Source organism: Ochotona curzoniae, unplaced genomic scaffold, assembly GCF_017591425.1.
Source record: "Ochotona curzoniae isolate NIBS_2020 unplaced genomic scaffold, NIBS_Ocur_1.0 patch216, whole genome shotgun sequence".
NCBI classification, from domain to species: domain Eukaryota; kingdom Metazoa; phylum Chordata; class Mammalia; order Lagomorpha; family Ochotonidae; genus Ochotona; species Ochotona curzoniae.
Window position 1 is genome coordinate 606,558 of NW_024466769.1, and position 18,346 is coordinate 624,903.

At 44.1% G+C, this 18,346-nt stretch overlaps 1 protein-coding gene and 1 pseudogene across 2 annotated transcripts; one reads left to right on the forward strand and one right to left on the reverse strand.

Annotated features, from left to right (window-relative positions):
- Positions 1 to 6,483: 6,483 nt before the first annotated feature.
- Positions 6,484 to 7,247, reverse strand: LOC121166715 (annotated as a pseudogene). The gene is made up of 2 exons (XR_005885464.1): positions 6,857 to 7,247; positions 6,484 to 6,703 (listed from the first exon to the last, which is right to left on the reverse strand). The product of XR_005885464.1 is annotated as an ADP-ribosylation factor 1-like (transcript).
- An 866-nt stretch (positions 7,248 to 8,113) lies between these two features.
- Positions 8,114 to 15,033, forward strand: LOC121166718 (protein SSXA1-like). The gene is made up of 5 exons (XM_040995971.1): positions 8,114 to 8,150; positions 9,475 to 9,587; positions 9,999 to 10,113; positions 10,495 to 10,599; positions 14,933 to 15,033. The coding sequence occupies exons 1-5, from the start codon at positions 8,114 to 8,116 to the stop codon at positions 15,031 to 15,033; spliced, it is 471 nt and encodes a 156-aa protein (XP_040851905.1).
- The last annotated feature ends 3,313 nt before the right edge of the window (positions 15,034 to 18,346 follow it).

Consider the following 18,346-nt stretch of genomic DNA (forward strand, 5'->3'; position numbering starts at 1 on the left):
CATCTATATGATACCTATAAGAAACACATCTCACCAAAAAAGATACACACAGACAAAGTGAAAGGGTGGGAAAATAATTCTATGCTAATGGAAAGGAAAAATAAACAGAAATAACCATCCTAATATTACACAAAATATAAAGTTGTTTCCCCATTTGTGATTTCACTTGTAGAGTCCTTGCTAGACTGTACTAGCTGTGTAAACTTTGTGCCTCAGTTTTCTCCTCTAATAAATGGGACAATAAGAGTAATCAGCAGAAGGGGTCCCTGGGTAAATCAAATGAGTTGATTACCTTATAATATATTATAGTCATCCCTGGAATAAAAATAAACACTCTGTAAATAATTATGGTTCTTAATAATGTTATCACTATTATTATAGATTATAAGGGAAAAAACTAGAAATAATAAAAAGACTCATAAACAACAGGTTGGTATTCTTAAACATACTGAAAAAGGTAATAACAGGATACTTACTGTAAATAAATCTGTGCCTGGAAAGTTGATAATGGATGCTGGGGGAAAGTAAGGTATGGTCTGAAAGCCAAAATTAGCCTTTCATTTGATTTTCAAATTCTCATAAGCTAAAAAGTGTGTTTTTTCCTTTAAAAAAATATGTGGGTTAGTGCCATATATATCAGAGAACTGGGAGAAACCCTGGTTTAACACCAACATGTTTTCCCCAAAGGCTGACAAAGGTGGGTGAGAAAAGCGGTCTTTTCAGATGTCCTTGTCACCTTTCACGCCCTGGACTTAATTTAATTGATGCCAGCGGCTTTTATCTTGAGACATTCTGTAGATGTTTCCAGAAATCCACTTTTGCCATTTTTCCTCACTGGAGGCCTGAATCCTCTCAGAAAATGTCTCCAAACCCCTGTCCCCGCCCCGTCAGCGCCGGGGATCCCTCACCGGGAAAGGCGCCCCACAGCGGTCTCCCAAGAAGCAGTGCGTTTCGTTTCACTTCAGGAAAACCTAGAAAATGTTTTTCATACTTTTAATCATTGAATAAAAGGCAAAATATTAAGACTATTAAGACTACTAAGGGAATAACAATCTTATGCAAATCCTCCCATAGAATACTTTCCAGTTTTTATGAGGTTTATATAACAAATATACAAGAAAATCAGAGACAAATATGTGTGACCTTAAGTAGGTGCTTAATTGTCTGAAGTTCTATCTAATGTCTTCACAATATAAACTACAGCAGTACTTAACTCAAGAGAGGACTGTGAAAAACAAATGTAAGGTGCACAGAAAGGGCTTGTGCTGGCTGTCAGGGTCACAGTCATTGCCTTTCTGTAAGAATTCTCCAGAGAGGACCAATTTAGAGAGACCAGACTTGTCGTTGGAAAGGTCGGGGGTACGGGAGGCCCATTGGAGGCACTGGGAGTAGAGTCGCAACTTGAGGGCCCTTCGCTCCCACCCCTCCCATACTGCCGCACAGAGAAGCTTTACACAAGATAGTTAAAGAGCATTGTTGCTAAAAATATATTTTTAAGACCTATTTTTATTGGAAAGTCATGGCCTAGTGGCTAAAGTCCTCACCTTGGATGCCCCGGGGATCCCATATGGGCGCCAGTTCTAATCCCGGCAGCCTTGCTTCCCTTCCAGCTCCCTGCTTGTGGCCTGGGAAAGTAATCGAGGATGACCCAAAGCTTTGAGACCCTGCATCTGCTTTGGAGACCCGGATGAAGCTCCTGGCTCCTGGCTTCGGATTGGTGCAGCACCGGCTGTTGCGCTCACTTGGGGAGTGAATCATCGGGCAGAAGATCTTACTCTCTGCATATCCACGTTTCCAATGAAAATAAATAAATCTTTTAGAAAGAAAGAAAGAAAGAAAGAAAGAAAGAAAGAAAGAAAGAGAGAAAGAAAGAAAGAGAAAGAGAGAAAGAAAGAAAGAAAGAAAGAAAGAAAGAAAGAAAGAAAGAAAGAAAGAAAGAAAGAAAGAAAGAAAGAAAGAAAGAAAGATAGATTGGGCGCAGAGTCCCAAGGCTTTGGGCCACAGGCAGGAAGCTAGATGGGAAGTGGAGCTGCCGGGATTAGAACCGCGTCCACATGGGATCCCGGGCATTCAAAGTGAGGATTTAGTCACTAGGCTACTGTGCGTCGCCATATGAATAGTTTTAATACCAACCGATAGCATATATATCTGATGCTTTGATGTTCAATAAAAAGCCGATCAGAATGTGTGTGTGTGTATGTGCGTGTGTGTGTATGTGTGTGTTTGGCTAGTTCCTACAGTGATCCTAGAAAAGACCCCATATGTAAGGCACTTAAGTACTAACGCGAAAGACAAAATGGCAGTATTCACTTGTGTGTACAACAGCTATGAACGCTATTTTGAGTGGAAAGGAAAAACCAGACCATTCGTATTAATAAACATTGAACCGGACCTACGACCCGCGGAGTAGTTTCTGCTAGCAGAGGATGTGAAATGTCCCTTTGGGCGGGAAAATCAGAATCTCCACCCCCAACAGAATTCTCAGCGTCTAGACACTAACTTAGGACCTTTTTTGTTTCTGTCTCGGATGCTGCGAACCTTCCTGATACCTGATTGGCTAAGATCGAGTTCCTTCACTGCTCCCGCCCCTGATTGGTTGATTGTAAGTGTCATAACCTCGCTTCGCCGCTTGTCCATCCGCAGTCGGTGACCGCCCAACCGCCAAGACGGAGGTAGGTTGTTTTCACGCAGTTTAACGAGGGTAGGTGGGGGCAGATAGAAAGTCGGAGACTGTTGGATACGCAAGTGATTGGGTCTTCATTCATTCACTCAGAGATCTTAATTGTTTTTCACACTGTGATATGAGTAAAGTTTTTAACGGCAGTCCCTAACGAGCGGAGATTAACTATCTTTGATCTATGAAACTCCTTTCTAGCTATTTTCTTTTTTTTAAAGATTTATTTATTTTTATTACAAACTCAGATATACAGAGAAGAGGAGAGACAGAGAGGAAGATCTTCCGTCCGATGATTCACTCCCCAAGTGAGCGCAACGGGTCGATACTATGCCGATCCGAAGCCAGGATCCTCTTCCGGGTCTCCCACGTGGGTGCAGGGTCCCAAAGCTTTGGGCGGTCCTCGACTGCTTTCCCAGGCCACAGGCAGGGAGCTGGAAGGGAAGCGGGGCTGCCGGAATAGAACCGGCGCCCATATGGGATCCTGGGCGTGCAAGGCGAGGGCTTTAGCCACTAGGCCACCGCGCCAGGCCATCTAGTAATTTTCAATGAACAAATGAATATATGCTTATATTGAAACTTCCCTAAGGTTGAGAACCATCACCCCCAAATACGCAAGATGCCCCTAAATTTCCCCACGCAAAAATAATATCAAAGAGTCTGTGCCTACAAAACTACTTTAACAGGTTGTCTGCAATAAAAACGGCGGTCTTCTTGGCCCCAGAAACACCTAGCTGTCTTTTCCCTGTGCAGTTTAGCTCGGGGGGAGGAGGTGGCTGGGAGGGGGACGGCACCAGATTGCCGCAGGTTTAAATGGCTCCTGTTCTTCCACCTCAGCTACTGCCACATTCACGGTTTTAGGGACTTGCATTCTGGGCTTTTTTCCCATATAACCCAGTAATGTCTCTAAAGCTGTTTGTGTTAGTGGTCCCCATGTCTCTTCAAGAGAGCAGAACTACGTATCCCTTTGCCAGAAAATTCAAATAAGATGCTTAGGACTCCCCCACCCCCAACACCTGACCTTGTTAGGTCAGAATACCCCTCCCATAAGAAACCCCACACACTGAAAAATGTGCCATTTACCATGAGCTGACCAACACATGTACCATATGAGTATTAAGATGTCACATTGTACTCCATAAATATGTACAGTTAATTAATATTTTAATAGTTTATTAAAGTTTTTTAAGAAAAAAAATTTAAGTTTTTTTAAAAAGGTGAGCACCCAGATCCGCCCCCCAAATTCAAATCAGATAGACAGACAGAGACCAATAAGGAAAGCTTAGAACAGACAGGAAAAAGTCAGCTTGGACTCCCATATACCTAACTAGGTGGGACACAAAGATCAGTTACTCCTCACTAAGGTGTTGAAAATTTCTCTGCACACCCCTCCTAAAATTGTTCTGCTCCTCAATCGTTAACATATGGCTTGTTAGAGATATAGCCTGTTTGGACTATCCTAAAATTCGCAAAGTTCAGTAAAAATCACGCTTGAATACTATAAGCTGCTAAATATAAAAATGAAAATAGACACGAGACAGCTGAATAGTACCCTATAACCATTTTAAGGTTTATAGCAGCCAGTTGTGTATATACTAAAATTGAGATGTCAATGAAGTAGTTACAGGATGTGGTTAAGAACTTGCATTTTCTAACACATTGGTCACTCAATACCATGTCAATTAACTTCATGATGTTGTAAATTTCCATGTTTCTTCCTGTTGTTGAAGTTGTGTTGTGGCTTTTCATTGGAGGGGATGATATTCTGCCAGCTCTACTTTCAGACCAGGGATGGTCTCCCAATGAAACTGTTGAATTTATCTGGACAATGAGATGCTGGACTCTGCATGGTCCATGAAGGAATGAAGGAATCATGACTGGATATGAACTGTACTACTGTAAAAATATGGAGGAATTCAATATGGAGGGGGGAGGAGTTGGAGGAATCCCAGAGCCTATGAAACTGTCATAAAATGAAACAATAGTAATTTTTAAAAAGGTGAGCACTGTGAGGTTGGGGATTAAATTACCACTTACTTGGTTGCATTGGAATCCTAGCTGCTCCACTTCCATGTGGATGGCAGAGGCACAAACAGTTAAGCCATAGTCGGCTGCCTTCCCAGGCATATTAGTAGAAAGCCGCATCAGAAGTGCCTGCCGCAGTGTATTTCAGCCATTTAGAAAATGCATGGGAAAAAAAAAAAAGAAAATGCACGAGCACATGAAAGATCTCTGCCCTCTGCTCCTCCCTTCGCCTTCTTTTTTCTCTTGCCTTCTGCTCTCCTCCTCTTTCTTTACCTGTCTTGCCCCCTCTATCTCTGTAACTGCTATTCAAAGAATGAATATATTTTTTATAAAATAAAACATAAGCCTGCTGTTATTACTCTAGCAATTTGAGTCCCAGCTGCTCCTCTTTCCTTCCTGCTGCCTGCAAATGCACTTGGGAAAACAGTGAAGGATGGCTCAAGTATCTGGGACCCTGCACCCCTGTGGGAGACCCTAACGTAGCTCCCAGTCCTGTCTTGGCTTCTGTGCCCATTTGGGGCGTGAACTAACATGTGGAAGCTCTCTGTATATTTCCTCTCTGTAACTCTGCCTTTCAAATAAATAAGTAAACAAATTTCTTTTTTAAAAAGTTGTGAAAAGGACAAAAATAATTAAATATTTTTTGTTTTTTGACTGTGAAAATTCATTGTGATTCTTCATTTTATTTCTTGTGGCTTTAGAAAAATAATCTGAACCTCCCCAAAACTACTTATACATTCACTTCACTGCTTCCCAAGGATAATTTTGGTTTCTTTTCTAGGATTTTTTTTAGCCACTGAAATAGTTAAGAGATTTTATTCTAATAGCTATAATTACAGTGCTTGTCGAAATGAAAACTGAAAACAAGTATACAAAACAGTTGATTACTAATCGTGTATTGAAAGCAGTTAAGAGGTTCCACAACACCAAATAAAACAGTTCTGAGGTTTTCCCAAGATAGATTTAACAGCTCCAGCTTCTTCAGTGTTTATCAAAATACAAAAAAAAAGAAGAAGAAGAAAAGAAAAGAAAAAGTAGAGGTTGTTTTGTTCTATGGCAAATCGGACCCTTGCAGGCTGAGGGAGAGAAAGCTACTTCACACATGGAGATGGGGGTGCTTCCAGGGGCTGTGGCTGTAGGTGGACCAACCCTCTTGGCTGCCATGTGCTTCTGATGGTGAGACCACAAACATTCCACCAGTGTGTCAGCACATGCATGAGTAGGTGTTGGGAATGACAGGTTTTTGCTCTGGCTGTGTGCTTACCAAGGGGGGCCTGAGAGAATTGCTGGGCACGTGGCCTCCTGGTGCACCCCTGCCCAGGTGACCATGTGAGCATGAGTACAAGCATGATGCTATGGAATGCAGGATGACCACAGGGATCTATTGTGACCATGCACAGGATCTCTCAGATGAGCCCATGAACTGGCATTCAGGCCTATCCTTGTAAGCCCCAGGCTAGGGGGCTTACACATCAATGCAAAGTTTCGATTCAAACCAACCACCATGTGAATCTTAACAGATCTAGTGCTCAGAGGTGCCAATGTGCCTCTCAGTCCCTTTTCAGTATTTAACAATAAGTTATTTTTTTTTACAATTAAAAAAAAAAAAGAAAAAGTTGAGAAATATTGCATAGGAGTACCAGAAACTGCCTCAGTGGAAACAAACTATTTACATTAAATAAGAACCTGGCTGCAGGCTGCATCTGCACAGGGACAGGTGGCGCGAGGCACACTGGAACCCACCGTGGAGGCAGCTTCTGGCACCTGGACCACAGAGTCGCACGTTTGCCACATGAGAGGAAAGCAGAGGGTGGAGAGGAGGAAGTGGGAGGGGGTTCTTATTCACTTCTGGTTCCAGAGCTGATTGGACAGCCAGTCCAGTCCTTCATAGAGCCCATCCCCGCTGGTGGCACAGGTGGCCTGAATGTACCAGTTCCTGTGGCGTAGCGAGTGCAGCCCCAGCTTGTCTGTGATTTCAGCTGCATTCATGGCATTCGGGAGGTCCTGGGGATGGGGAAAAGGTGCTGCCATCACAAGGGGCCACAAGCTGCCCGTCTCCAGGGCAGAAAGCCCAGTAATCCTTGAGGCCACCCCCAGCTCACCTCTACCGGCTTCCAAAGGTCCCATCTAGAAAGCTAGTCCCAAGTGCCCACCTACCCGCTTATTGGCAGACATTAGGAGGACTGCATCCCTCAGCTCATCCTCAGCCAGTATCCTCATGAGCTCCTTCCCTGCCTCATTCACATGCTGTCTGTCATTGCTGGCCACCACAAAACACCTTGGGTGTTTTGGAAGTAGTGGCGCCACAGTGGCCGAATCTTGTCCTGGCCACCTACATCCCACACTGTGAAGCTGATGTTCTTATATTCAACAGTCTCCACATTTCCTATGATGGAAATGGTGGTCATGATCTCACTGAGCTTCAGCTTGCACAAAATCGTCTTCCCTGCAGCATCCAGACCCACCATGAGGATGCACATTTCCTTTTTGCCAAAAAGGCCCTTAAAGAGGTTTGCAAAGATGTTCCCCATGCTTGTGGACAAGTGGAAGCTGCAATAGACAGAAATCTTGGTGGTGGCTGCTCTGAGCCAGGCATTGGTTGCATTCCCACAAGGTGGTGGATCCCTTTTTTTTTTTAATTTTTAGTCAACATATATCGTACACATTTATGGTGTTAAGTGTGACCATTTAATGCATGTATATAATGTATACAATGTCCAAATTAGAATAATTAACATTTACCTATGATTAGGTATATATCATTTCTTTGTGTTGGGTATCTTTAAATTCTCTTCTAATTTTTTATAAAGTATATACTAAATCATTGTAAACTATATTACCCTGTACTGTTAAACAGAACTCATTCCTCCTTCCTAACTGTATTTTCGCACCTGTTACCCAACCTCTCTCTAGCCCTTCCGCCTCCCTACATTCTAAAACTACACTGTTCTACCCTCTACCTCTAGGGGATCAGTTCTTCGTAATTCTTTTTGCTGGAAAGGCAAATAGGAGGAAAGACAGAGAGAAAGATCTTCCATCTGTTGGTTCACTCCCCAGGTGGCCGCAACAGCCAGAGCTGAGCCAGTCTAAAGCCAGGAGCTTCTTCTAGGTCTCCCAAGTGAATGCAGGGTCCCAAGGCTTTGGGTTGTCCTCCACTGCTTTCCCAGGCCACAAGCAGGGAGCTGGATGGGAAATGGAGCAGTGAGCACATGAATGAGCGCCCATACAAGATCCTAGTGCATGCAAAGCGAGATTTAGCCACTAGGCTATTGCTCCAGGCTCTAGAAAATCAATTGCTTTAGCTTCTGCCTATGTTTGAGGTCATGCAGAATTTGTCTTTTTGTGCTTCATTTACCCAACAAAGAGTCTTTATTTTTCCTTCAGGCCAAACAGGACCTCGGTGGAGGTATAACAATGCTTCAAGAACTTCTTGAAAAACTGGAAATAAGAGGTAAGTTTATTTTGGAACAAAAAAAATTAACTATTTGGTTCTTAGTTACAAATATTGTTTCACTAAATCATACCATGTAAATGATAATATTTTCTTCTTTCAAGCATTAATAAAACAAAATGAGAAATGGTGAGGAGTCTTGGGGTACTTGTAATCTTTTATTCTTAATTTAAATGTTAAGAGTGTGCTCATTAAAAACCACATTTACATATGCATTTAAGTGTATTTCTTTGTGTATATATATTTATATCTCAACAAAATGCTTTTAAAAATTGAAATCTGGGGTTGGTATATGGTGCAGTAGGTTGAACTAACTACTGTCTGTGACATTGGCATCCCAGGTTCCAGTTCTGGCTGCTTCACTTCAGATCCAGCTCCCTGTTAAATGTGCCTAAAAAAGCAGCAGAAGATGGCCTAATTGCTTGGGCCCCTGCTACCAAGGTGAAAGACTCAGATGAAGTTCTAGGCTCCTGGCTTCAGTCTGGCTCGGCGTCAGTCTTCATAGCTACTTGGAGAAAGGACAAGACATCTTTCCCTCTTATCTCTCTCTCTCTCTCTCTTTCTAACCCCACTTTATAACTGCCTTTCAAATAAATAAAATACTTTTAAAAATTTTGAAGCCTACACAGGTGAAGGATCTTCTAAAAGTTCCTGGAAATGCATATTTGGGGGAAAAAACTGCATGGGTTTTTAAAATAATGTATAATGATTTATTTATTTGAAAGGCAGAGCAATACAGAGAGAGAAAGGTATCTTCTAGCTGCTGGCTTATCCCACACTCCCCCACATGACCAAGATGCATTAACAGGGAGCTGGATCACAAGCAAAGGAACCAGGAGTCCAACTGACACTGAAACAGGATGCCAGCATTGCAAATAGTGGCTCAACCCACTGAACCACAATGCCAGTCCCTAAACTAACATGTATTTGCTTTCATTTTCTTTGAAGGACAGAAAGAGACAGAGATCTTCATCTTCCATCTTCTGATTCAATTGCTTGCAACAGCTAAGGCTGTACCAAACCAAAGTTAGGAACCACACTAACTCCACAAACTTTCTGAAGTCTGCCCCCACTCACAGTAACTAACCCCTCGGAAAGACTCCAGGTTGCTTTGCTCATGCCCACACCTGTCACCTCTAATAAATGCTTGTCTCAGAGATCCCCAGTCCCTCATTGTCATTTGGCACTCCCAGCCCTTGAGCCTTTCTCAGGGACAGGTTAATCGAATATGAAGAAAAGTAAACCTAAAACTCAGTGACCGATCAAGTGTGGCCATCCCCCAGTGCCTTCTGTGTCCTCAGTACTTTTGGTCTTGTGCCTGTAGATGATCAGCCTGTGTCCCTTCAAGCTCAGACTGTTTCCCGTGCTATGAACAAAGAGGGCTCCTCTTCCAAGAGCCTGGGGGCTGATCCTCAGAAATCAGATAAGTCTTGCAAGGTGAGATAACCTAGAGGGGGCAAAGGAGTGGGCTAGGGAAGAGCATAAGTGACAAGATTTCTGAAGACAGAGGCACCAGAGACAAGAGTGGTGTCCAGGAGGTGCCGGGCTTTGGGAATATTGCACTCGCAGGCTGCCGTCACCTAACGTGCTTGGAAACAACAGATCCATGTTCTTATACTACACTCCCAGCCTATTATGGGAGGTGGGAGGGAAGCAAACCAGCAACATTAAGCATCCACTGCATGCCAGAAAGGAAGCCAGGAAATGTCACCGGCATTGTCTCCATTTGCCATGACATCAATCAGAAGGGATTATTCAGAGGACAGTCCTACAGCAGAGGAAGCGGCTCTGGCTGGATAGCAGATCCATCTAAGGTGCTGCCAGAATTAATTTTTCCTTTTTTTCTAGGCTTTCCAGGATATTTCCCAGTACTTTTCTAAGAAGGAATGGGAAAAGATGGGTTACTCTGAGAAGATCACTTATGTGTACATGAAGAGAAACTATACCACCATGACTAGACTAGGTACCAGGATGGTCTGGGTGCACACACACATGCCTGGAAACACATGGGCATTTCTCCTCTCTATGTGCTGTGCAAGTCCTTCTGAGGCTGCAACAGGTGCCTAACACTTGCCTTTGCTGCAGGGATAACTCCCAAAGCAGTCTGTGGATATCTTTCTTTTTTTTGTCCTGGGAAGACCTGAGGGCAGGGAGTGCCATGGCAGGGGTGCTCAGAGTTGGTTCCATTCTCTGTCATCAGCCTCTCCTCTTCTGAGCTCCACTGTCTGTGCACCGCTGCAGCTCCCCGCCCCCGCTGACACCCCCCCACATACACACACACACTCTCCTCCTGCCGTCACCTTCATTCCTCCTCTCAGAGAACTGACATTTTGCTTCTTTCTAGGTTTCAAACGGGCCATGCCAGATTTCATGCGTTCTGGCATACATGCTAAAAGATGCTGTGAGAGTGATTCTGATGAAGAGCAGAACACTAACACTGAGCGTCGGGGTGAGTGGACGGGAAGGGGATGCACAGGTGCTGATCGTTTCCCTGCCCAGTGCCCTGGAAGTTGCTTCTTCGCTTATGTTGCAGCTGAGTAAAAACAAGCTGGTGTAGAAGGTTGGATAGAGTAGCCATTCACATAAAATTCTAGGACGTACCAAGCAAGAATATCCATTCCAGTGGATAATCAGTAAATGGTAAATGAATCCAAACCTGAATCAGAATAAAGCCCTTCAAAGTCAGGGGTGTAGCCATAAGCAGAGGCTGAGAATTGGTGCCAGTTTCAAGGCAGTTTGGACCATTAGCCATACTTGTTAGCAGTGTTTTAATACATTTTTTATGTTTATTTCTTCCATGTTTACATCAGAGAAAGAAAAAGAGACTTTCTATCAGCTGCATTCATTGCCCCAAACACCTGCAATAGCTGGAACTGAGCCAGTCCCAGGCCAGGAGCCAGGAACTCCATCCAGGTCTCCCACATGGGTGGCAGGGGCCCAAGGATTTGCACTATCACCTGCAGCCTCGCAAGGTGTGCACTAGCAGGGAGCAACGATGGGACTAGATCCCAGGCACACTGATAATGGGATGAGGGTATCTCAAGTGGTGATTCAGCCTGCTGTGCCACAGCTCTTACCATGTTTTTGAGATCTTGAATGAAGAAATCAGAGAGCTCTGAAGTAGTTATGAGAAAGCGTTGTGATCCAACTGGATTCAGCATTACTCTCACCATCATTTTGTGTGTGTTTGAAATAGTTATTTAAGGATTATTACTTTTACTGAACAGTTAATGAACAGAAGGTAAAGTCACCTGAAATGTCCAGGTTTCATAACAGAATATGGGTATAGCATAAATACACTGAGAGACAATGGAGAAACATTATGTAGTGAAAAATCTCATTTTTTAAGATTTTTATTTCTTTTTATTGCAAAGGCAGATATATAGAGAGGAGGAGAGACAAACAAGAAGATCTTCCTTCCGATGGTTCACTCCTCAAGCAGCCACAATAGCTGGAGCTGAGGCCATCTGAAGCCAGGAGCGGGAGCTTCTTCCGGGTCTCCCATGCAGGTGCAGGGTCCCAAAGCTTTGGGCCGTCCTCAACTGCTTTCCCAGGCCACAAGCAAGGAGCTGGATGGGAAGCGGGGCTGCTGGGATTAGAACCGGCGCCCATATGGGATCCCAACATGTTCAAGGCTAGGACTTTAGCTGCTGTGCTGTTGTGCCAGGCCCAATCCTATTTCTTATTCCCAGTTGAACTTGAGTCTGTGTGTTGAACTTAGAAGTCACACACACACACACACACACACACACACACACACACACACACAGCCTTCTCACATGTCAATAAATAGTAACAATAGAGTTTGGTTAAACTCTGTTTGGGCGGACTCTGGGATGGAGATCTGTGCATTTGAGCAATGTGTGTCATCATCATAAAAGGGACAAAATGCGTATGTTGGCTCCTCCACTCTGATAGCACACCTGTGGGAAGGTAGGGTCAGAATGTCCAAATCTCTCCAGTAGACTTGTGACTCTCCAAGTAAACAAACCAGACTGTCCACGCCCCCACAATCACGGGGAGAGCTCAGAGAGTCCATCGCTTGAGTATCTGCCAAATTTTTTACATTAAAGGAGTGTCTTTCAACTGGAAACATTTCAGAACCACTGAACTAAATCGTCCATGCTTCATCACACATTAACAGCTTGATCGAGGCATAATAGACCTTGTAAGACTCATTTTAAGTGTACAGTTTGTAGTTCCCTCATATCTTTAAGTAGATCCAGTTCAAATTCTCAGCCAATCAGTTTTATTCAAAGGACAAAAGTAAGAAATATGTCACATAATAGAAGGAGACAGCCATCTAGTCGAGACGCATAAGCATCTGCCTTTGAATCCCTTGATACTACAGTTGCCTGTTGAATTTGGAAATAGTTATCAACAAAGAAAAGTTCTGATTGCTTACCCTCTTCCAGGTGATGGGCCTTCTGGCATGAGGCAGGCAAAAACCTTGAAGGTGAGTATCCTCCCACCCAAAAGGACCAGAGACCTCTTGTCCTCCTGTGGATGTGAATTTTGCTAAGTGTTGGGAAACATCAAACCCGACTGCCTGCCTTGCTCCCCTTTGCTCATGTCTTTATCCTGCTGTAGCACTGATGCCTTCACAATACCTAACAATTCTGTTAGCTAATAATTCTTTTATGTTCATGCTAGTGCCAGGTATTAAGCCATTCACATATATAAATGTACTTAATCCTTGCGGAACTCTCTCTGATCTTGTTTCTGTTATTATCTCCAAACAATAGCAATATTATAAGTTAAATAAGCATAAGTTTCATTCTCAACTGTCACAGGGCCACTTGCATGGCTGGGGAATCGATTGATGCCTCTCTACTGAGAGTTCCTTGAGGGCCCTAACGTCTGAAGCCTGTGACCCAGCCCAGTGTGGAGAGGAATGGGGAGCAAATTCAGAGCAGGATCGTGAAGGGAAGCGTTCGTGTTGGTTGCTACCACCTTGAAAGGTGGTTAGGAGCTCAGGAAGCACTTTAGGTTGTTTTACGTGCACTGTTCACATTCTTGAATCAGACAGCTGTGTGTAAGGTACCTTAAGATTGCTGGCCCATGTTGCACCCTGACACAAGCAGAAGTCAGTAGACAGACGACCTTGCCTGATTCCACATTCAGTCTTCTGGCCCGGGGGCTGGCAGTAGGCTGCACGTGATACTGCTTTCTTTATTGCCCGGATTCATTTCCACCAGCCATTTTTTTCCCTCTGCCTTCTTTATGTCTAGCTCCCCCAATACCGTCTTTTTTCAGCAATGCTCCATCTCTGTACATTTTTATGTTTATTCTTCCAGAAGCCAATCTACAGGCTTTATATGAGATCATCCACATTTTATAAAAGCCTTTCCTTTTATAGACTTGATAGATTTTAAATATTTATTTATTTATTTATGAAAGGTATAGTTTTATATAGAGCGAAAGATAGAGATATATAGAGAGGTCTTCCACTTTCTGGTTCACTCCCAAGTGACCATAATGGCCGGAGCTGAGCTGATCTGAAGCCAGAAGTCAGAAACTTCTTCCAGGTCTCCCATGTGGGTGGGCCATCCTCTACTGCTTTCTCAAGGCATAAGCAGAGAGCTGGATTGAAAGTAGAACAGCTCCATGGACACGAACCTGCCATGCACTGCAGGTGGAAGATTAGACCACTGTGCCCCCGTATCAGCCTGATGGATTCTTAGAATGCTTTTCCTCACCAAATTTTCTGTGTAACATAGTCCCAATTACACAGAGCCTCATGCTGTTTGTGAGAATGTGTGGCTAGAGAGTGAAACAAAGCATTCCAGTCTTGCCAACACCATTCATTTAGGTCATTCCTTTTCCCTTCTAACCTCACAGAGTCCTCGTAATTTAGGAATAAATAATGGAATGATGCCCCTGTTATTGAGTGCTCTAATTAAAAATAATGCAGATAAGGACACTTTAGAAGCTCTAAAGCGCTAGAAAAATGCCATGGACACTGCTTGTGTATGCCCTTCCTATTCAAAAGGTGATCCAGCAACCAGTGAAGCAAGGAAATATTTCAAAAGCAATACAGGGAGCAACTAAGTCAGGAGGAACCAAGAAAAAGCCGCCTCGCCGGGGAACCCCAAGTACCCATGGGAAGCAAGTTGTGATGCCAGGTAAAAGGAAATGACTTGGGAGCAAGCTCTCTGGTTTCCCTGCCTACATTCATGTGTGGTCTCATGGACTCTGGATGAGCCTAGCTTCCACTTAAGCTGAGGACCTTGCCCGTGGCCTGCTGAGTGTTTATGACTTCTGAAACTACAGCTACAACTTGCCATCCATACAAAAGCCATGTGACTTTTGGCAAGTCTTCTCAACTCTCTAAGTTTCAGAGTCCTTGTCCATAAAACAGAAATGGAGAATTGAGGTTCAGCCCAAGGGCAGAACAGGGCCTCAAAGTATTCCATCTTTGTTGATCTAGGAACATAGCTAATTCTGGGTTGTATTTCCAGCCTTTAACTCAGTGCTGGACACAATATGCCTTTAACATATGCTGAAAGAAAGAAAGAAAGAAAGAAAGAAATGTGGTAAGTGAAGAATTTGGGAATCTAAACCTGGTGATAGAGGAAGCAAAAGTTCTGCAACTTGAACTGGCATCTGGTCTGTATTGATATGGGTCTTAACACATCAGCCTATTTGAGCTGCATAGGAACATGTGGGACACTTGCTTTGGGAACACTTGGGTGGGGAGAGGAGTGTGCTTTTCTGGCAAAGTAGGACCTAACGCTCACTGACCAACCCACACCTCCTTCACCAACTCTTCTCCATCATAGCAGTCAAGAAGGAGGAGAGTGGTGTCTGGAGCCACCGGCTGCGGGAGCGGAAGTATGTGGTCGCTTATGAAGAGATCAGCGACCCTGAGGAAGAGGACTAAGTCTGTAAGTGACCCTCCAGCCCACCCCACCCCATACTTCCAGATGCTTGCTGTTCTTGTGATGGTACTGGGATCCCATCTTGTCATTTGTTCCCCAAATTATTCTCTTTGCCTCTTCCTTTAGGGGTTCATTGTTGAGGCTCAATGATGAACTGTTCCATGCTCTTTGCTCTGGATGGGGAATCATAAAAAAATTCCTGGAAATTTTACATTATGAGAGGAAAAATAAAACACCATGGATTTTTTTATGCACAAAAATAAGCTGACCTTTTAAATTCCATTTTCTATGAAAGTTTTTGAAGTCTCTTCATAATATCCAAAAATGTCCCCTACCCAGGATGCCATGGGCTCCCAGAGCCCAGACCAGCTCCTGATGGGCAGACTATACCTTACACTAGCCTAGGAACTCAGAGGCCAGGTGATGGAGTCACCATGGCTGCAGCAGAAGGCTTGCATTCAGGAGACGCAATGGGAAGAGGAGGAGCAGCGGGGGATACGTCTGAGCCTTGAGGCCAGGCAGGATCAGAGCATGGGGATGCTGTAAGGCTATGGCTCAGGTCAACAGGCAATGGGACGTCAGTGTCACCTGTTTTCCTTTCTGTCCTTGTCTCAGCCTCTGTGATGTGACCTGCCTGTAATGAGAAACAGAACGTGGTGGCCTTTGAAGAACACAGGCAGGGCTGTACACCTTCGGCCAGCAACAAGTGAACTTAGCACTCCTCATAGTGAAATTGTGAGCATCAATGTGCTCCCGTGAACCAGAAGCATTCTCCTAGTGATTTTTCCCACTCTGGTAAGCACTCTGTTAGCTATAGCACTATATTTGTTAGAGTAGCACTATCCTTATTCGTCAGATATGACAACTCAGATGTGCCAACGACAATTCAGAGCATTTAATTCCAGACATTTTTTCCTCTGTATTGACGCCTGTAGATGTGGGGTATCAACTTTTACCTGATCTTCACTGCTTGTTATTTGTATCCTGGGCAAGCTCTTGAATTGTTTGCTGTCTGTACGTGATGTAAACCCCAGACTCCCATCGCCATTTATTTTGTACTTACTAGTAACAATAAAGATTTGCAAACATCTCCCTGTTGTTTCCACCTCTCATTCTCATGCACACATGGGTTTCTTTAGGATAGCTTTTTAGAAGTGGAGTTGATATGACAGGGGAGTCATTTGTTTAACAGACACCCAACCATAACATAGCCTGTGCCAAGTGCTGTTGCAGATACTGTTGGAGAAAGGTCAGAAACCAAGGCAGACAGCCCTTCCCTCGTGGAGCCATTAGCCTAGTGTGAGAACATCTTCAGTTGACTTTCAAAGACACCACACACTCCAGTCCCAGGGCAAGATTCTGCAGCACATGATTGAAGGCCTTGGCCTTGCTCTCTGGAAGATCTTCAGGTTCAGGAGCAGAGATGATCCATTTCTATTTGGGAGCGTGGGGGAGGAGACAGAGATGAAACTACCAACTATGGTGGGAAAGGGAAAAGTCCAAGATAACTACAGGCAACACTTGAAATTCTGTGTATCTACCACAGGTAAATTTGCAAGTTTATAATTTTGTGTGGCCCACAAGTTGTGTTATGCATGTCCAAACAGCCCTTGGCAAAGTAAAAGGTTTCCGATCTATAAACTAGGGTAACATGGAAGAATCAGGAAAGAGCATAAGTCATCACTGTGGTATAGCAGGTAAAGCTGCCACCTGCAATGCTGGCGTCTCATATGGCCACCAGTTTGAGTTCTAGCTGCTCCCTTGAGATTCAACTCCATGCTAATGTGCTTGGGAAAGCAGAGTAAGATAGCTCAAGTGTTTGGGCCCCTGACACCCATGTGGGAGACACAAATGGAGTTGCTGGATCTTGGCTTCAGCCTGGCCCCACCCTGGACATTACAGCTATTTCAGGAATAAGCCTCCAGATTCTATAAAGTTCATTCTGTAGTAGGCTAATCCTCCTGTAAGCACTGGCATCCCACATGGGTGCCTCTTCATGTCCCAGCTGCTCCACTTCCAATCCAACTCCCGGCAGATAGCCGGGCCCCTGTACCCATGTGGAATACCTGGAGGTAGCCTCTGGCTGCTGGCTTCATATCAACTCAACTGCAGCTGTTGTGACCATTTGAGTAGGGAACCCATAGATGGAAGATCTTTCTGTCTTTCTTTCTCTCTGTAATTCTGCCCTTCAAATAACAAGTGGAAGATGCCAGTTAAGATACCTACATCCTTCATCAGAGTACCTGGATTCTGTAGCTTCTGATTGCAGCTTTCTGAAAATGTGAACTGTAGCACATAGCAGTAAATGGCTCAAATGACTGGGTTCGTACTATCCACAACAAAGACCTGGACAGAGTTCTCAGCTGTGGGATTCACCTCCCCCCTGCCCAGTGTGCACATTTGGAGATGCAGACAGATGACAACTTGCTTTCTCTTTCCATTCTACTCTCTCTTTTCCTCTCCATACCCCTGTTTCACTCCCCAAATGCCTACAATAGCTGTGGCTGGACCAGACCAAAGGCAGGATCTAGGTCTCCCACATAGGTGCCAGGAGCACAACTGAGCCATTCCCTCTGCTTCCCAGAGTCTATGTGAACACAAATGTTGGAGTTGAAGTAGAACTTGGGTGCTCAGTGTTTCAACAGCTAGTACAAACCCACCCCCTAGATCACTTTTTAAAAAAAAAAGTGAAGTAGACCAATGTTGTGGTGCAGCAAATTAAATTTTCACAATTGAGTGGTTTACTCCCTAAATGGTTCCCATATCTGAGCACCAGTTCCACTCCTAGCTGATCTGCTTACCATGTGGCTCCCTGCTAATGAACTTGGGAAGGTGGGAAAGACGGCCTGAGGAAGTCGGTTCCTACTACCCACATGGATCATGAGGATGGAATTTTGGGCTTCTGGCTTCTGCATGATCTAGCATTGACTGTTGCTGTCATTTGGGGAGTGAACAAAAAGATGAAAGATTGTCTATCTCTCTCTCACTCTATATCTCCTTCACTTTGTTATTGTTCTAATAAAGTATCAAAGTTTGAAAAAATAGAGAGATGGAGCCCCAGATAGACGATGGGCATTCCGCCAGAGTTCTTAGCTGGTATGTGTAGGAGGGAAAGGTTTAGAACTAATTGTGATTTCAAAAACATTCTGCAAGATAAGGTGCATGTAATGGGGAGGTGGAGAGAGAGTTGAATGAGGCAGGCATTGTTTCAAATCTTAGGGTAGAATGCATGAAGTCATTGTCTTGAGACAAGGAGTGCCCATCAAGGGAAGGGGTACAGGGAGGTAGAGGCAGGAGTCCTGGTACCAAGAGAGG

Excerpts from the sequence above, each read along its gene's own strand:
- LOC121166718 (XM_040995971.1), top strand. The coding sequence starts at position 8,114 with ATGCTTCAAGAACTTCTTGAAAAACTGGAAATAAGAG. Across the intron at positions 8,151-9,474 it reads TGAAAAACTGGAAATAAGAG|ATGATCAGCCTGTGTCCCTT; the intron begins GTAAGTTTATTT and ends TTGTGCCTGTAG. Across the intron at positions 9,588-9,998 it reads AATCAGATAAGTCTTGCAAG|GCTTTCCAGGATATTTCCCA; the intron begins GTGAGATAACCT and ends CTTTTTTTCTAG.